At 41.4% G+C, this 20,426-nt stretch overlaps 1 protein-coding gene across 2 annotated transcripts in view; it reads right to left on the bottom strand.

The window, feature by feature from the left end:
• CCDC149 (coiled-coil domain containing 149) overlaps nt 1-20,426 on the bottom strand; it is a 106,225-nt gene that overhangs the window by 45,862 nt on the left and 39,937 nt on the right. For both annotated transcript variants that reach the window (XM_050790697.1, XM_050790698.1), the window contains exon 4: nt 1,377-1,484. In XM_050790697.1, coding sequence (XP_050646654.1) covers nt 1,377-1,484 — 108 coding nt within the window. The remainder of the gene's footprint in view (nt 1-1,376; nt 1,485-20,426) is intronic.

Below are 20,426 nucleotides of genomic sequence, written 5' to 3'. Positions count from 1 at the left end.
ACTATTGCATACATTTTGTTTTATTCTCCAGCAAATCTTGCCCTGCTGCTATCACTTGAGGAAGTGAGTAAGAAGGTCTGTCCTTTAATTATTGACCAAACACCTAGGTTACAGAGCTTAAATCCTTTTAATGATGCATAAAACCACACAAGGGGCCGGATTAGCTTGTCCAGTGTTAATTAGAGCCTTTCCTGCACATTCTTTCCCACCCTTTATTTCATGACCAGGAATAGTAAAGCCTAAGTTTTCAAATTTATGTTAAATCCAAGAGGTTAAAAAAATGTAAGGCCAGTTAAGTGGAGAAGAAGCTGTGTAAAGAAGGGTTACTAGATGTATATATGCCCTCAAGTCAGGACTCTCAAGCCAGCAGTATGCAGCACCCTCTCTGATGTCTTGTTATGGAAGAGCTCTCTGGATGACCCAGGCAATTCTATGCATTTTTTAAAGAGTGGGCATTTTTCAAAATGGCTCCTTCTAATAACCAACAACTCCCAGCAATGATGAAAGTCACCATCATTTGTCAAGCAATTTGGTAACATCTAAAAACAGTTCCCTAAGAACTGCTCCCCTCCAACACACTGCGCGCGCGCGCGCACACACACACACACACACACACACACACACACACACACACACTATAGTTTTCTTGAGTCCACTTTCAAAGCCATCTCTGTTGCAAAAGCCGCCTCGGGCAAGGAGTTGGAAATGAATCAATCTTGGCAAAACGGGAAATGATTTTGGGGGACAGAATTAAACTTGGGTAGTTTTTCTTTCCTTTCTCAATTGTACTTTTGTTCGTAGCTTCAGCTGGGAGAGAGAGTGCACACGTTTAGTTGGGAGTTTATGAGTTCATATTTTATAATTAACGTTGCCAACAGGGGAGTTTGATTAATGCCAAGCAGTGGATTTTGAGCAATGTTCCATACAAATTGCCAAATTTAGCAATAAAATAAATTGGTTATGCGAACATAATTAGTAGGATGACTATTTAAAATTCAAAACCGAATGTGAATAATTCCAAATCATCTGAGCCACAAATCCATTATGTGTATATAAGGGGGAAAGTATAACATTTGGGTTTTATTTTGCCCTCAACCACAGTGTTATTCACCACCAAGCTGAACAGAATGAAACTTCCACAATGGGTTGTGGAAATATTTTAGAGCCACTGAGAAACACACATATACATGCATGCACACACATAAAGGGAATGTAAAAAGGCAAGATACGCTAAACTGCGAATTTTCATTATAAATTTAAAAATCTATAACAAACTTTTCAACAAATGCTGCATTACATTTTTCCAATGTGCAATATATAAACCTCAAATGCACAGTTTTGCAGCAGAGCTTTCTCCCTGTAAATACTCACAGTACCTTGTTGTCACCCTGGACTTCTCCAAGCCTTTGCTGAAGTTCTTTAATTTCTTCTCCGAGATGTTTATTTCGGTCCTGAGAATCTCTCAATAGTTGTGCAAGATTCGCCTACAAATATCAACACATTATGAAACAGAATGAGAAACGGAGGAGTAGATAAATGCAGGGCTCTATCGGGCTTGTGGATGCTGGCGTCCAACCCCAGCTGAACCCCACAAAGCCTGTTATAGTAAACACATATATGAATGCAGCCAGTGTGTGAATCACGCCACTACAATGGCACGCAGGAAAATGAAGTTGGCCATGAACCTCAATTTGGGGATATTCTTTTGTTTCCAGAATGGCTCACAGAGGGCACTAGGACAAGCAATGGAAGAGTCAGTCTTATTTGAGTTAAAAAAAAACAAAACAAAACTGTGAGGCTGAGGCAGGAGACTTGCTTGAACTTGGGAGGCAGAGGTTGCAGTGAGCTGAGATTGTGCCACTGCACTCCAGACAGAGCAAGACTCCATCTCAAAAAAAAAAAAAAAAAAAAGAGAGAGAGAGTTTATCACTAAAAATCTTGAAAATGGACATAGCGTTCAATTGTAAAATTTGGGCCAGGCCAACAATATAGAAAAAGCTTCATTTTCTTGTTTAGATAGCTTTTGTTTTTCTTCAAATATATGTGTTTTGTCTCATGAGTTTTTGTGTGTGACCTCAATGCCTAGAATTTTGATTACAATTCCAGTGGGCGGCCAGAAAAGAGGTCAGTGACGAGCAACAATTTCTGAAATCAGGATCCAGAAGAAATGCAACAGTTTCCTGGGCTGGTTTTCCCCCTCTTTATTTCCTTATTTTACCTCACATCCGGGAGAAGTACTAAATAGCCAGGATAGTCGCCTTTCATTCCCATCTTCATGACATCATCCTTTCCTTAAGATTTGCCTCCTGTTGGGATCCAGGTCCCTCCAATCTCCACGGCCAGTCCATCAGCCAGCCTCCCCTTTCGGTGTGGCTCCATCTCACAGCCTCATCATTCCTTTTCCCAGAGCATGCAGACACCTTTTGCCATATCCTCACCCCTTTCCCACATTTCCTGAACCTGGGATTCCTGGCTGCCCATCTAACTACCTACTCCAGCCTTTTACTCATATTCCTCCTTGCGCACATGGCTTCTTGTTCTCCTGTACTATTCTTATTTAGCTAATGGACTTGCCCTAATTCTCACCTGACTTACCACATTCTCATTGAAACTTAGCAGGGAGAGACTGCAAGCTACTGAAAGGCAGAGATTCTGCTTTCTGCTTCCTCCCCTTCCATGTGTGTTGTTCCAGACAGTGCTCAGGTACCGACAAGTGTTTTAAAAGCTCATGATGAATAAATGAAGAAAGAAAGGAGGGAAGGAAGCAGTAAGCAATCCAAACAGTCCCCTTGGAAGGGGAAATCATTCAAGGAGAGTCAAACAAGGGATATTAGAGATGATCTTAATATGAAAGAATCCTTTCCTGCTACAGCTGAAGAAACCCAAATCCGGAGAGGTTAGGGAACTAGCCAGACTGGAATGGTGACATTTCCAAATACTTCAATGCTAATACTTTGGGGAATATGCACCTATGGTGGGTACTAAAAAGAGAATTAAAGGGAAAAGATAACGATTACATATTGGCTGACCTGCCTTATCCCATTTATCCTGTTGTCTTACCTACCAGGTCTCCCCAACTCATGCTCACCTCCCTGTGGTCCCCCACACAGACCAGGCATGATCCTATTTCAGTGCCAGGGCCCTGCTCTCTCTGCTTGGAATGCTCTCCCTCCAGAGAGCCTCTTGGTTCACTTCCTCACCTCCTTCAGTCTTTGCTCAAAGGTCACCATCTCAACAGGGTCCATCTTGACCGGTTGATTTAATACTGAAACCTTCCCCTGTGCTACCTTATCTTTTTTTCTGGAGCACTTGCCATCTGTTAATATACCATATCATTTACTTCATGGTTCATTGCTTACTGTTGCCTCCTTGTCTCCCTCTCCTTACTAAAACGTAAGTTCCATGAAGGGCAAGGAACTTCGTTGTCTTTACTGACCTCTCCCAAGCACGTAGTAGATGCTCCATAACTATTTTTAAAATAAGAGGCAATAAGCTGCGTGTGGAGGTTGCGCTCTCACCAGGAGAGATCAGGAATAATAAGAGCGGGCACCAAGACTGAAACCAGTGCCTGGCATGGAGACTTGCATAGAAAATCATTCATTCCTGGCTGGCTGCGGGGGCTCATGCCTGTAATCTCAGCCCTTCGGGACGCCGAAGCGGGTGGATCACCTGAGGTCAGTATTTCAAGACCAGCCTAGCCAACATGGTGAAACCCTGTCTCTACTAAAAAATACAAAAATTAGCCAGGCATAGTGGCACATGCCAGTAGTCCCACCTACAGTGGAGGCTGAGGCGGGAGAATCCCTTCAATCCGGATGGTGGAGGTTGCAGTGAGCTGAGATCATGCCACTGAACTCCAGCCTGGGCAACAGAGAGAGACTCTGTCAAAGAAAGAAAGAGAAAGAAAGAAAAAGAAAGAAAGAGAAAGAGACAGAGAGAGAGAGAAGGAGGAAGGAAGGAAGGAAGGGGAGAGAGAGAGAGAGACAGAGAGAGAGAGAGAGAAAGAAAGAAAGAAAGAAAGAAAGAAAGAAAGAAAGAAAGAAAGAAAGAAAGAAAGAAAGAAGAAAGAAAGAAGGAAGGAAGGAAGGAAGGAAGGAAGGAAGGAAGGAAGGAAGGAAGGAAGGAAGGAAGGAAGGAAGGAAGGAAGGAAGGAAGGAAGGAAGGAAGGAAGGAAGGAAGGAAGGAAGGAAGGGAGAAGGAAGAGAAGGAAGGCAGGAAAGAAAAAGAAAGAAAGAAAGAAAAGAAAAGGAAAGGAAAGGAAAAGACAAGACAAGACAAGAAAAGAGAGAAAAGAGAAAAAAGAAAAGAAAACAAAAGAAAAGAAAGAAAGACATTCATTCCCATTGGCTGGATGTAATCAAGCCCTGATCTCCACTCACTTATTTGAGAATATTACTCAGTAACTCCATCCAATTTTTCAGCCCCCTATTTGCAAAGCTCCCATCTTGTAATATTTGAGTTCTAATTTTCCCAGATTTCTGTTCTCCCAAGACAAAAATTTAGTGATGGATGTGGAAAATCAAAACCTGTTTTGTAGGTAGGAAAGCAAAGAAACAAGAGACATTGTGAACAAATGACTGCCTTTGGAAATTTCCCTGAATGGGAGGAATCAGAGAGACGAGGCTGCATTCTGATCATGCCACTTCCTGGGCTCGATGACCTGGCAGGAGTTTCTTAATCTCTTGGGTCTCTCATCTGTAAGGTGGAGCTAGCAACACATAGTGATTTGATCTTTAAATAATGAACACAGAATGCCTACCACAGTGCCCAGCATCCAGTGTGCACTCATTAAAGGTGGGATACCTCCTGTGCCCACCCCGTGACTCCTACTCTAACACTCAGTGAACAGAGCTGTGTAGATGCAGTGAAGGCTTCCTTGGACACAGCTGACTCCTTTGCAATCCTGCCCCTTCACTGTTGATTGTTCATTCATTCATTCATCTGACAAATATTTATTGGACACCTGGCATCTGCTTGGCACTGTTTTAGACCTGGAGATACAGCAGCAAACAATACAGACAAAACCCTTACCCTTGGAAACTGACATTGAATGGGTGACATTACATTAACTGCATTATATTACAATAGAATATACAATGAATCCATGTGTTAGAGGATAACATGCTGCAGAGAAAAATAAAGCAGGCAAAGGGAACAGAATGTGCTGGAAGAAAGGGCCACAGAAGGTTTCACTGAGAAGGTCACATTTAAGTCAAGACTTGAAAAAGGAGAGAGAGAGCCTTGTAGATATCTTGGAGAAAAAGTCCCAGACAGAGGAAAAGGCAAACAGGCTTCCCTCTCTCCCTCTCCCCATCACATCTCAAAACTTCCATTTGGAAGCACAGCTCAAGGCCACAAGAGCAGGTTGACCACAGGGACTGCAGTGAAGTCAAGAGATGACTCAATTCCTGATTTTCTTTTCCTGGTTCCCCCTCTCCATCCACAGCTCTCCTTCCTTAGCTCAAGGTGTCACATGTGGGTGGACTCTGCCTTTCCTCCACAGAACTCCAGAACATTCCCCAGACATTAGCTCATTGATCCTTTCCCCTGGCAGCAAACATAATCCCTCTCTACCAGATGGAGGGCCAGGCCACTGGGCAGCAGTGACTATCCCTGGGGAGAGGCAGGAGGAGCAGCCCAGCGCTTGCTCGGTCTGGGAGCTGGCTGCCAACTGCACATTCAGGTGAATCTCAGCATCCCCATCTGGAGGAAATGCAGCAAAATCCACCTAAACCTTCATTTAGCAGAAGAGAGGCCCAAAGAAATGTCTGTAAGGGCAACAATGAAAATGTAACAAAAGTCAAGGGAAAAAAAATCTCCAACCTCCCTAACCTTCCCTTTTTAAATCAATATTTCCTTAGTCTCCGGTGGGTGGGAAGATCCTGACATTCACTGACCAATGTAACTGCAGTGGCTACATTGGTAGCTACTGTATTGGTAGACCAGTACAACTCAATCTATTGGTGGGGAAAGACCAGTTCTCTTTTTCCAATCCACAACAGATCAATACTTTTGTAAAATCTAATAAAAATGAATTACTAGGCAAATAAGAAGACAAGAAGATAAAACCCCAAATGTGTATCATTAGATTCAACAGACATAAAACCATGCTGTCAAATTGCTATGAAAGTTTCTGAACACTTACTCTCAATTTCTGTATGTATCTTGTCATGGATCAGAAACAATTAGGTTGCAGCCTGGCCCTGGTCCTTGGGCCTCACTTTAAAAAGCATTGAGCTCACATGGTTTTCCCAGGGATGTGGAAACTAGGAAGACACTTGGTATAAAAATCAGTCGATAATTCCAGCGATGACCAGGACAGAGGGCAGGGCTGCTTTAGGAAACAGTTATTTAGAGACCCAGTGATGTGATTATTGAACATGATTTACTCTGCAGCCTGGCTGAAAAGAAATCTACGAAGAGCCAGGCGTTTCTACATTAGCTGCAAAACAATGGTTTATTAAAATCGCCATGCCTCCAAGTGAGTTCACTGTAAATGTACCCCAGCTTCAAACTTGACCCCTGGAGTACGGTGGGGTGGGGGCGGCGCCGCTGCTTCAAAGCAGGTGACTGTAATTTTCTTTTACATTTAACAGGCTAGATTCCTTGTCAACACACAATCTTTTGTATTCAGTCCCTCCACCTCCTCAACTCCAAAACAATAACTTTGAAAACTAGAAAATGACTATTCTGATAATGGTGCCTAATTCCTTGACATACACCTTAAAGAACAACAAAAAAAGAGAAAGGAGTACATTTCAAAGTGCTCAAAATAGAGGAGAAAAGTTCACACGATTCTTTTGACCAAAAATAACACCCATGACTCACACACATTCACTATAACAATCCATCAAGCTAACACACGGTGCCTGCTTATAATTTATCAGCTATGCAGAGTGCTTTGTCTCCCTGTTACTGAGAAGGACTCTGTGACCATCAGTTTAGAATAACAGCACTATGTAAAGGAAATGTCAGGGAAAAGTGGCAGCCTGCCTAAGACTGGGTTTCACAGGGAAGGAAAACAAAACCAAGAGATTCTTTTCTCTAAATTTTTGGGGGCAGGAGGCAGCATAAATAGCAAAACATAAAGAGGTTTAAAAAGAAGCCTCTTTTAAATATTCAGATCAAGCGAGAGCCGACATTAAAGGTTGACATTTTTGCTCTGATAATAGTGGAATGTTGAATATAGTGGGATATGTGGTAGAATCCATATATTTAAGTCACTCTTTCTAGATAGGAGTTCATTAAAATTGTGATGGGAAAGGGAGGGAAAAGAGATTTGATGAAAACATAGCTGTGAGATTCAAGGCCAAAAGGATATGACAGCTCTCCATTCTGAAATACCTTCCTTTGTCAAGGAACAACTCAATCCCCAATTACAAATGATGCCTGCAGAAACAATTCACCAAAGTCGGCCCCTGGTGTGGGAATTGGGAGGCCCTGGAAATTCTCTCTGGACAGGGATGATGACTACAAATACTGACAGTTGTTGTGAAGGCAAAGACCAGGGAATTGACAGAGCCGTCGAACCTCACCCCAACCTCTTCCCAACTGTTTGCAGGAATCCTTACGGAGGGAGGTTAGCCACGTGGGAGAGGGGAGCTATCTTGCAGCCTTTCTTTAAGCCCTACTGCACCCTGAACTCTAGCTCTTGCCTCTATCACCATTCCAATTCCCCTATAAATGCCGCAAAGTATGTCAGAAGGGTTTACACTACAGATGCAACATGTTTTCTAAACTTACAAGAACTAATGGGAGATTTTAAAATACAGACAGTCCCTGATTTAATGAAGCTCTGACAACTTTACAATGGTGTGAAAGAGCTATGCATACAGTAGAAACTGTAGTTTGAGTATCCATATAGCCATTCTGTTTTTCAGTTTCAGTATAGTACGGAATAAATTATACTTTATAAAATAGGTCTTATGTTAGATGATTTTGCCCAACTGTACACTAATGTAAGTGTTCTGAGCATGTTTGAGGTAGGCTAGGCTGAGCTAAGCTATGATGTTCAGTAGGTTGGGTGTATTAAACGCATTTTCAACTTCTAATGTTTTCAATTTACAATGGGTTTATCAGAATGTAACCCCCTTGAGCATCCCTTTACGATTAAAACCCTCAGCAAAATCTGCATAGAAAGGATATACCTTAAGGTAATAAAAGCTATCTATGACAAACCTACAGCCAACATTATGCTGAACAGGGAAAAGTTGAAAGCATTTCCCCTGAGAATTGAAACAAGACAAAGATGCTCACTTTCACCACTTCTGTTTAACATAGTACTGGAAGTCCTAGCCAGAGCAATCAGACAAGAGAAAGAAATACAGGGCATCCAAATCGGTAAGGAGGAAGTCAAACTGTTGCTGTTTGCCGATGACATGATCATATACCTAGAAAGCCCTGACGACTCCTCCAAAAAGCTCCCAGATCGATACAAAATCAATGTACACAAATCAGTAGCACAGCTATACACCAACAGAGGTCAAGCTGAGAATCAAATCAAGAACTCAATCGTTTTACAAAAGCTGCAAAAAAATAAAGTACTTTGAAATATGCCTAACCAAGGAGATGAAAGACCTCTACAAGGAAAACTACAAAGTACCACTGGAAGAAATCAAAGACAACACAACCAAATAGAAACACATCCCATGCTTTTAGACAGGTAGAATCAATCTTGTGAAAATGAAGATACTGCCAAAAGCAATCTATAAATTCAACACAATTCCCATCAAGTACCCTCATCATTCTTCACCGAACTAGAAAAGACAATCCTAACATTCATATGGAACCAAAAAAAAAAAAGAGCCCGCATAGCCTAAGCAAAACTAAGCAAAAAGAACAACTCTGGAGGCATCACACTACCCGACTTCAAACTATACCATTAGGCCATAGTCACCAAAACTACATGGTACTGATATAAAAATAGGCACATAGATCAATGGAGAAGAATAGAGAAGCCAGAAATAAAGTCAAATACTTAGAGCTAACTGACCTTCGACAAAGCAAACAAAAACATAAGGTAGGGAAAGGACACCCTATTCAACAAATGATGCTGTGATAATTGGAAAGGCACATGCAGAGGAATGAAATTGGATCCTCATCTCTCACCTTATACAAAAATCAACTCAAGATGGATGAAGGACTTAAATCTAAGACCTGAAACCATAAAAAATTCTAGAAGATATCAGAAAAACCCTTCTAGACACTGGCTTAGGCGAAGACATCATGACCAGGAATACAAAAGCATATGTGACAAAAACAAAGATAAATAGATGGGACTTAATTAAACTAAAAAGCTTCTGCATAGCAAAAGAAATTATCAGCAGAGTAAACAGACAACCCACAGAGTGGGAGAAAAATCTGTGCAAACTATGCATCTGACAAAGGACTAATATCCAGAATCTACAAGGAACTCAAACAAATCTGCAAGAAAAAAACAAATATTCCCATCAAAGAGTGAGCTAAGGACATGAATAGACAATTCTCAAAAGAAGATATACAAATGGCCAACAAACATATGAAAAAATGCTCAACATCACTAATTATCAGGAAAATGCAAATCAAAATCACAATGCGATAATAACTTAAATCAAAAAATAATAGATGTTGGCATGGATGTGGTAAAAAGGGAACACTTTTACACTGCTAGTGGGAATGTAAACTAGTACAACCACTATGGAAAAACAGTACGGAGATTCCTTAAAGGTCTAAAAGTACATCTAACATTTGATCCAGCAATCCCACTACTGGGTATCTACTTAGAGGAAAAGAAAGTCATTATATGAAAAACACACTTGCACATGCATGTTTGTAGCAGCACAATTCACAATTGCAAAAATATGGAACTAACCCAAATGCCCATCAATCAACGAGCAAATAAAGAAAATGTGGTGTATACACACACACACACACTCACACCCACAAACTAGAGAGGGAAAACTCTCTAAGCCAGAGGCATCCTCAAAGTTATCACAGACAGAAGTTCTACAGATGCTTCTCTCCATGGTCAGTTGCTTTGTTGTTTTTATTTTTTTATGAATACTACTCAGCCATAAAAAGGAACAAAATAATGGCAATTTCAGCAATCTGGATGGAGCTGGAGACCATTATTCTAAGTGAAGTAACTCAGGAATGAAAAACCAAATATTTTAAGTTCTCACTGATACGTAGGAGTTAAGCTATGAGGAAACAAAGGCATACGAATGATACAATGGACTCTGAGGACTCGAAGGGAAGGGCAGGATAGGGGAGAAGAATAAAAGACTACATATTGAGTACAGTGCACACTGCTCAGGTGATGGGTGCACCAAACTCTCAGAAATCACCACTGAAGAACTTACTCACGTAACCAAACACAACTTGTTCCCCCCAAAATACTGAAATTAAAAAAAAAAAAAAAAAAGTAACCCCCTTGTAAGCTGAGGAGCATCTGTGTAATCATGGATCACATTTGGCAATGACCATGATGTTAAGGGAACCTATTTTCAATGATCAAATATTTGACAGTGGTCAAATTTGACAGCCCTAAATCTTTCAGATTTGGGAGAAAAGCTTCCATTCTGTACCATTTCTCTCCCTGCTATCAGAAATGAGAAGATGGACATGAAGGGAATCACGATACACCACCCTGAATGATGCCACTTTGGCATAAGTCTTTTGAGCTAAAGGCAACTGAGAATCAACAAATGCAGGAAGAGTTCTCTACACTCCCTTTTCTGCCTAAAAGCAGGCATACATTTCCCTTTGAGAAGGTGTTCCCCACTCCAGTACCAGGAAGAAAAGAGAGACTGTCACCAGAGACAGTCAGAACCAAGATGAATCTTGATAGATAATAGTGTTTTGTGATGCTAATTGTCTCAAAATGAAGTCACTGATGACAAGTGACAGTGAAACTGTTGACCCCTCAAAGTGATAAACATATGTATAATGGACTGAGGTGATGATTCCTGCTGCGGCTAGGCACCCTGAGACCTGACGAGAAACTGAAGTCACGTGGCAGCTGAGATAGTGAGTGTGTACACTCTGCGGAGGGCCGTGAAAACAGCAAAGCAACTGACCATGGAGAAGCATCTGTAGAACTTCTGTCTGTGATAACTCTGAGGCCGCCTCTGGACACCAGGAGTGGCCACCAGAAGTTCTGCCCAAAAAGAGCAGTCACCCCCTGCTGGTCAGCAATTTTAGAAGATTCCAGCCCTCTCTAGTTTGTCTGTGGATGTGCGGTTCTCCCCAGCTACTCGCTGTGGTTTGTCCCCCTCTCTCTCATCACTGCCTATGCACTGAATATACTTACGTGATTGCTAGTGTGTGAAAGCCTCACAACACAAATCGTGAATTTGAAAACATTTAGTTGGCCACTGATTCATCGTGAAACCTCTTGGCCCCTGCTGGAGTTAACATAACTAGGCTGATTCAAACCTGATACAATATTCTTCATAAACAAATCTTACTAAAATAACCCTTATCTTCCATTAATTTCTCCCATATATTTCCTGGTTGCTTTCCCACAATTCGTCATCACTCAAAGCCCAAATTCCCTTTCCTTTGTTAAAACGGCACATAAGCCCCAGAGCCTAACTGCTTCCTGAGTTTTATTTTTTTCTGTGAATTTCCATTGCATGTAAAATGTTAATAAAATTGTATGCTGTTTTTCTCCTGTTAATTTGTCTTCTGTCATTTAAGTTTGCAGGCCCCAGTCACTGAACCTAAGAGGAGAAAGGAAAACTTTTATTTCTCCCACAGACAAAACAAAAAACAAAGTGATAAAAGTTTAAGAGAGGCTGGGGGCAGTGACTCAGGCCTGTAATCCCAGCACTTTGGGAGGCTGAGGCAGGAGGATCGCCTGAGGTCAGAAGTTCGAGACCAGCCTGACCAAAAGGGCAAAATCCCATCTCTATTAAAAATACAAAAATTAGCGAGGCGTGGTAATACGCAACTGTAGTCCCAGTAGTCCCAGCTACTCGGGAGGCTGAGGCAGGAGAATTGCATGAACCCAGAGGTGGAGGTTGCGTGAGCCAAGATCACACCACTGCACTCCAGCCTGGGTGACAGAGCGACACTTTATCTCAAAAAACAAAACAAAACAAAACAAAAACAAAAAACCTTAAGAAAAAACTTTTAACCTTGTGTTATTCCAGACACTGGAAATAGGAACCAAAGGGGTAGGCCACATGTTTTTACCTGGTCCTTAAATATTTCAGACCAGTAGCCAAGAGAGGAAAAGACCAATATTCCAGGAACAGTACGGCAAGTTGAAAGTGCCTTTGCAAAATTACGACAGTAAGAGAAATCTGACATGGCTTCTAACCTCACAGGCTGGCTGTCTTCACTTATTCTCCAGTGTAGAAAGTAGAAAAGTTCCTCTTCAAAGCTCGTCTTGGTTTAAAAATAAAATAGTAGACACTAGGAATAATAGTTCCTTACTCTAAAGCCTCCTATCAACTATTAGTTCTTACACTTTAGCCCAGGCATGTCTGGACAGGCCCAGGCTAGTCTTAGCTCATAGCTTATGCCCCTTCCTTATTTAGAAATGTTATTGCTTCCTTATACCTTTCATAAGCAACTTCTTCTCCTTCTTTCTTCTTCCCTGCACTTACCTATTTAAGAAAGTTTTAGGCTATTAGCAAATCAGGTATCAGTTTAAGATTGTGAGGTTCAGCTCCAGCCAATGGATGCAGGACACAGCAGTAAGGATGACCTAAATCGTAAGGGATAAATATGTCTGCTTTTTCTTTGTTCAGGTGTGCTCTCGCCATTGTTCCATCTGCTATTGAGCACCCTTTCTGCAGAAAGTAAAGATTGCCTTGCTGAGAGATCTTTTGTCTCCATGCTGACTTTTCTTCATGGGGCCGATTATCTATTTCTAACAATTTTGGTATTTCTAACACCTGGCATGGGCCAGGCTAACTTTGCGAGAAATTTAGTTTATAGTTTAAATAATAGCCCTTCTCAAAAACTAAACTGCTCTTGTAAAACTAATGAAAAGCCAGCAAGTTAGAAGGCCTGAATTCTACTGAAAGGTAGGTATCATCAAATAATCACCAGCCATTATTCCAGAGATCACAACATTTGCAGTTTCCCTAATTATTCCTGCTAACAGTGCCACTATTGTAGAACCTAAGATTGGCCTTTTGAGATGTCTTTTTAGGTTTTTGCATTTCTGACAACTGGATAACCTTACTGGGACTAGCCAACCGGTTCCGTGACACTCACCCAGGAACCAACTCGGCCCAAGAAGACAGCTTCAACTCCCTGTGATTTCATCTCAGATGTGACAGCACTCCCTATTCCCTGGCCCCCTACCTGCCAAATTATCCTTGAAAACCCCTAGTCTTCAAATTTTCAAGGAGACTGATTTGAGTGATTAAAAAAAAAAAAACTCTAGTCTCCCATTCAGCTGGCCCTGCTTGAATTAAACTCTTTCTCTATTGCAATTTCCTTGTCTTGATAAATTGGCTCTATCTAGGCAGTGGGCAAAATGAACCTATCGGGCAGCCACAAAATCATCCTAAATTCTTCAGAATTTATTAAATATAGTTGATCCTTGAACAACACAGGCTTGAACCACACAGATCCATTTATATGTGAATTTTTTTCAACCCAATGCAGATCAAAAATATAGTATTCACAGGATGTAAAACCCATGGATATGGAGGGCCAACTTCTTGTATCCACAGGTTCTGCAGGGCTGACTGGGGAACTCGAGTATGTGAGAATTTTGGTATACACGGGGGTCCTGGAACCAATCTCCTTTGTATACTGAGGAATGACTGTACATGTAACCTAGCCATGGAAAAGTTATTCTATACGATAATATAAAAATGAGGTATTCCAGAAAGTCTGGGTAACATACCTCTCAATCTGAAAGACATACATCAGAAGTGGAACTCAAAAATGAGAGGAAAATAAGAGAGAGAGACAGACAAGCAAGCCCTTGACCTAGGCACTTTCTCAAGAAAAGTAAGGAAAAAGAGAATGAGAAAAAGAGACCAGATTTTTGCATGGTATTAAAAAGTTTGATACTCTAGGACCCTCGTCCATCCCTTCAATACGGGAAAGTACTAGATTAAGCAAGAATACATTTAAAAAAAAGTCTGATGACACATCAAGCATTCTTGAGAGATGTGATTGATGGCAAACTTAATTGCAATTTCTACTCTGCTGCTTTAGTCTGATGGTGACTCCTGTGTTAATAGTAATAGAGTGAAACTTGCTTTGCTTAGCAAGGGGCCCCTGTTCACCGCAACTGCCAAGTGATGACCTTTGCTACAGCGACAGCTGTCTTATTTACAAAAAGAACGACCAGCCGAGAGCTTATTCGTACATATTTTTTGGCTATGCAAGGAGACCTTAGCAGCCTACTGCCACCTCGTAATCTCAAAACACACACTTGTGAATGAATGCATTTCCAGGCCCCACAGGCAAATGCTTTTGAATAGGCTTGGGAGGTTGCTATTTAAATAAATGTTTGCTTTAATCTTGGCCATTATGATTCTGCATCTGCCACTTAGTGGCTCCATTAATAGCTCCCAAGTTCTTTAGACTCACTGAGCCTAAATTTCCTCATCTATAAATTGGGGGGGTGCTTCCACCTTCCTTACAAAATGGTTTCAAGGATTGAGAGGGCTTATGGCAAGGTGCATTAGTCCTCACAATAAAGTTGCTGTTGTTATGATTTGGGAGTGCTCCTAAGGACAGGACCTGGGATTTCTTCCTAGTTTCTCTGGTGTAATGAAAAAGTCATACCATTCAAAGTGATATAAAAAGAAACATCTCAAAGCACTTGAGATCTTTGAAGGAAGTTTTAGGTTCTGAGCAACAAACCAGGACGTATATACAAAGTCACTGTGATTTGCAGTCACAGGAGACTAAAATAAGCTTGACCAAGGAGACTTTTCTACGGAAATGAAAGGCTCCTTCCCATCCCACAAAGGACCACTCTATGCTCTGATTTTTCCAGGGTTGTCACCTTGGCACATGTCACTGTCTAAACAAGCCATCACGTTTTAGAGGCGAGAAAGCAACAGCTCCCTCCTGGACCAAGAGAGATACCTTTCGTGGTATGTCTGTTTGAAATCAAAAAAGGAAAAGACAAAGATCTTAAAGATGTGTTTGACTGTTTATTCAAGGAGTTTTCGTGGGGAAAATGTACCTCTGTAACCCCGAAGAATCCCATCTTATAAGAAAATTAACCCAAGATAATTTAAATTCCCCTTTGTCTGCTTTGCAGGAACTGCTTGTTTAGCAAAAGAAAAATATTTAAAGGGTCGTTGGAGATCTTTTGGTGATCTCTCACTGCAGTGCAAAGGGGCACTCTGTGTACACTTCTGCCTGAAGTCACAAGAAGAAATTTTCATTTCAATATCCCACGAGAAGCTATTAGTGCAATCACTGTTGTCTCAATTTCTCCACAGCTTCTTTAACGGATGATTTGCCATTGGAAATTGGTTGTTTTAAAAAGGATTCTGAGTTCCAAAAGAAAGCCTCAACAACTATATTTCTAGAACTACAAATGTAAAAGTTCTCATCTATCCTTTAATGTGAAGACCCAAAAAGCAAAAAACAAATATATATACACACACACACACACACACACACACACACACACACACACACACACACACACATACACATATATATTGGTTGCTACGGGAAAGAAGCCTGGCTTAGCAGGTAAAAATTTCTAGCTCAATTTCTGGTTCTCTACCACTCCTAGGCAGAAGGCTTTGAACAAGACACTTAATCTTTAGACTTCCAAAATGGGCTGGACTGAATGTTGACTACGGTTTTCCCCAGCTCAAACAGTCTAGGAATCGAATATAGAAGAAAAAGCCTGAACTAGACCACCAAACTACAAGCTAGAGGGGTCTGGATTCTAGGCCTTCTCCATTAACCTGCTATGTGCCCTTGGATAAGTCACAGGAAAAATTTAAAATATCCAATACTCATTGAGCACTCTCCAACTAACAGGCAATGCACAGCACAAACACTGTCACATCCATTCCTCATAAGAGCTTTACAAACACATCTCAATATCATGTCCATTATGAACAGGAGGAAACTGAGTCTTTGAAAGGTGACATAGTTTGCCCAGTCAGCAAGTGGAAAGGTTAAACTTGAATCCATGCAATTAAATGCCAGAATCTAAACTCTTTTTATTTATTGCTAACTGTGATGCTGCCCTGTGCCTTTACGAAAGACATACCTCCCAGTGTGACCTCAGAAGAATGCTGGGAGACTGCATGCAGGCATGCGTATATACATGGTCTCTGAAAAATACGAAGTGTTTCAAAGACTAAGAATGTGATATTGTTTTCTATCTCATCTCCGCTTCTGAGGAGGAAGCAGAAAAGGAGATGAGAGCTGACGAGAGGCCTGGGCTCCTGGGCCCTGCTGTGGCTATTCCTGGGGCCCAGTGGCACTTCTGTCTCCCACGGGGAATGCTTAACCAACTCTTCCCATAATCTATGAGCCGGAACCTGTCTTTGGAGCAAGCTACTTTGAGCGGCAACTGCAACCAAAAGAGTCCCAACAAGGGCAGTGTGTCCTGTTGACAGCCAAGAGCTGTGCTGGACAGAATCAACCTGCTAACATACAATTGTTTAAAAAAGAGATGATGAGGAGGAGCAGCAGGTGAGAAACATTGATGGATGCTGACCTCGTGCCAGGCACTGTGTTGAGGCCTCTACTTGCACTGTCTCATTTGATCCTGACAGCCACACTATGCATTGGGTACCATATTTATCCCCATTTTATGGATGAGAAAGTTGAGACTCAAGACACTCAAAGGAGCCTTCCCAAAGTCTCACAATTAGTTTAGTGGGCATCATTGCTAACTTCTAATAGCCCTTCCATCCCAAGTGACGAATCAAAGCTGATGAGTGTACAGCAGCCCCCTGGTGCGTGTTACTAGACCAGGAATGGGAGCAAGTCCTACACTGGCCCAGCCAGACTGCAGAGGAGGACTTATTTTCCATGGCTGCATTTTCTGCTTCTCCTGAGGGGAACCAGACACAGAAGGAAGCTGATACTAAATGTAAGAGGAAGCTGACGAGTTAAAATCGGCAAAATGGTAGAGTTGTCAGTTAAAATACAGAATGTCCAGCTAAATTTGAATTTTAGATAAACAATGAATAATAATTTAAGCCTATCCCCAAAATCACATAGAACACACTTTTGTACTTAAAAAGAGTACAATTTTCTACATTCCTATCCGAAATTCAAATGTACCGGGTGCCCTGTATTTTTACTTGCTAAATTTGGCACAGTGGAGAGAATGAGTACATGACAACTTCATGAAGCCATAAACCATCAAGTACTTAAAGCCCACACTACCGCTGAACTTCTGGCTAGGTAAGGTAATTAATTCGTTTATTGTTCAAGCAGTTTAGAATTTCTGTCACTTGCACCCCAAAGCATCCTATCTCATGCAGCAGTCACTGGTTCCAACCCACGCAGGAAGGTGGTAGAGCCCAAGCTCCCACCACCACACTCAGTCCTAAAGGGACAGAAACTTAATGCCATATGAAAAGCTACAAAGCCAACGTTTAGGATGTTGAACTTATATTTTTAGAGCTGTAAGAATGCAGCTTAACAGACTTACTGGGATTCATCAGATTCTCTTCAGTTGATATAAATTTTTTATTATAAAGTTATGGAATATGAATTCCCCTAAAACTATAAAACTCCTTCATGAATACTAACAAACTCTAAAATAGCAGCAAAGGTGCTGCTTATAACCACCGAAACCTTAAAACCCAAAACACCTGGCAATTCAGGATTAAGAACTCCAATTTTTAAACATTAAAGATAAATTTCTACATTTTGTTTAGAAAAAAAAGTCAATGAGCATCACAGAAAAATGTGACTTTAGATCAAACCTGGAGCATTATAAAATAATCCATAAGATAGAGAGGGAGTGTATAAGTAAACACACTGAATGAACGAATGAATGAACGAATGAATGGGTAACCGTAGGACTGAGCTGATCTCCGAGGCTAAATGTGTGTGTGTTGGACATACTGTTCACCAGCACAAAAAAGTTTCAAGGTAATGACTCCACAGAATTAAGGAATATACATGTGGTGCTGGTACACCATCAATGAGCAGAAGCAGGATGCTGGGTTAGTCGTGACAGCTGGGAAGAGAGCAAATCATTCCTGGGTTGCTATCCGCATCCACCCATTTCAAAGTCCTGCTCAGGCACAGAGGCTTCCCTATAATGGGAAACACACAGCATTAACATCACCATGATCTGGACTCCCTTCAAGTCCATAAAAAGTTGCCATTTAGGGCATGTCGGTACAGAACAACTATAAAGTTAAGGAAAGTTCTAACAAAAGTATATATGAAAATAGCTTGCTCTCTCATTCTCTCTCTCTCTTTCTCATAAATACATGTATAAGAAAGAGTGACTCAGTGGTTCCAACCCAGGCAGAAAGCCTGCAGAGGCCAAGCTCCCACCACCACACTCTCAATCCTAAAGGGATAGAAACTTAATGCAATTTGAAATGCTACAAAGCCAATGTGTAGGTCATTGAACTTGCGTTTTTAGAGTTGTAAGAATGCAGCTTAACAGACTTACTGGAATTCATCAGATTCTCCTTAGTCAATGTAAATTTTTGAATTATAAAGCCACAGAACATATCTATCTATGAGAGAGAGAGACCAAGTTAATTTATAAATTTAACAAAACCCCTATCAAAATACCAGTAGGATTTGTGTGGGAAGGATCAGAGGAGAACTTGATAAAATGTTTCTAGGTTTTATCTGAGAAAAGTAACAAATAAGAAACCTTTAAAAAGGAAGAGCAAAGCGAAGAAGGTTAGCCCAAAAAGGTATTAGAAGTATTATAAAGCAAAACAATAAGAATAATGTGGTAGAACCACAGGACTTTTCAGGGAGATCAAAGGAACAGAACATAGAGTTAAGAAGAAGATCCACATATATATAAGGATTTGATGATAAAAATGTGCATCTAAAACCATTGGTTTGGTCAATAAACAGTGTTGGCCACGGTGCAGGAGAAAAGAAAGTAAAGGCATGTGAATTTTAATGGAAGACGGCTTTTAAGAGTGTGAAGTGGCAGAACCTAAACAGAACAGTATGCACCCACAGCATGGCATGCACCCACCAAATATTATGTATCTACCAAATGGTATACACCCGCTAAACATTATGTGCCCACAGAATGGCATTTACCCACCAAATGGTATCACCCACTGAATGTTATGCACCCACAGAACGGTATGCAACTACCAAATGGTATGCACCCACAGAAGAGCACGTACCCACAGAATGACATGCACCCACTGAATGGTATGCACCTACTGGACCATATGCATCCACTGAACAGTATGCACCCACAGAATGATATGCACCCACTGAACGGTATGCACCTGCAGAATGGTATGCACCCACTGAATGGTATGCACCTACTGGACCATATGCATCTACTGAACAGTATAGACCCACAGAACAGTATGCATCCACAGAATGGTATGCACCCACTGAATGGTATGCACCTGCAGAATGGTATGTACCCACTGAACAGTATGCACCCACTGAATGGTATGCACCCTCAGAATGGTATGCACCCACTGAACAGTATGCATCCACCAAATGGTATGTACCCACAAAATAGCACACACCCACAAAATGGTATGTACCCACAAAACAGCACATACCCACCAAATGGTATGTACCCACAGAACAGCAGGAACCCACAGAATGGTATGCACCCACAGAATGGTATGCACCCACACAACAGTATGCACTCACCAAATGGTATGTACCCATAGAAGAGTATATAGCCACAGAATGATATGCACCTACCAAGTGGTATGTGTCCACCAAATGGTATGCACCCACTGAACAGCAGGCACCCACCAAATGGTAATCACCCACAGAACAGCATGCACCCACCAAATTGTCTGCACCCACAGAACAGCTTACACCCACAGAATGGGATGTACCCACCGAATGGTATGTGCCCATTGAACAGTATACATCCACAGAACGGTCTGTACCCACAGAATGGTATGCAGCCACAGAACACTATGCACCCACCAAATGGTATGCACCCATAGAAGAGTATACAGCCACACAATGATATGTACCTACCAAGTTGTATGTGTCCACTGAATGGTATGCACCCACTGAACAGTATGTATCCACTGAACAGTATGTACCCACTGAACAGTATGCACCCAGCAAATGGTATGTACCCATAGAAGAGTATACAGCCACACAATGATATGTACCTACCAAGTGGTACGTGTCCACTGAATGGTATGCACCCACTGAACAGTGTGTATCCACTGAACAGTATGCACCCACCAAATGGTATATGCCCGCAGCATGTACCCACTGAACAGTAGGTAGCTCAAGTCCTGTAACCATGTGCCCTCAACTCTATTTCCCATCAGGAT

Source organism: Macaca thibetana, chromosome 5 (assembly GCF_024542745.1).
Source record: "Macaca thibetana thibetana isolate TM-01 chromosome 5, ASM2454274v1, whole genome shotgun sequence".
NCBI classification, from domain to species: domain Eukaryota; kingdom Metazoa; phylum Chordata; class Mammalia; order Primates; family Cercopithecidae; genus Macaca; species Macaca thibetana.
This window is presented reverse-complemented; position numbering and strand designations above follow the sequence as displayed.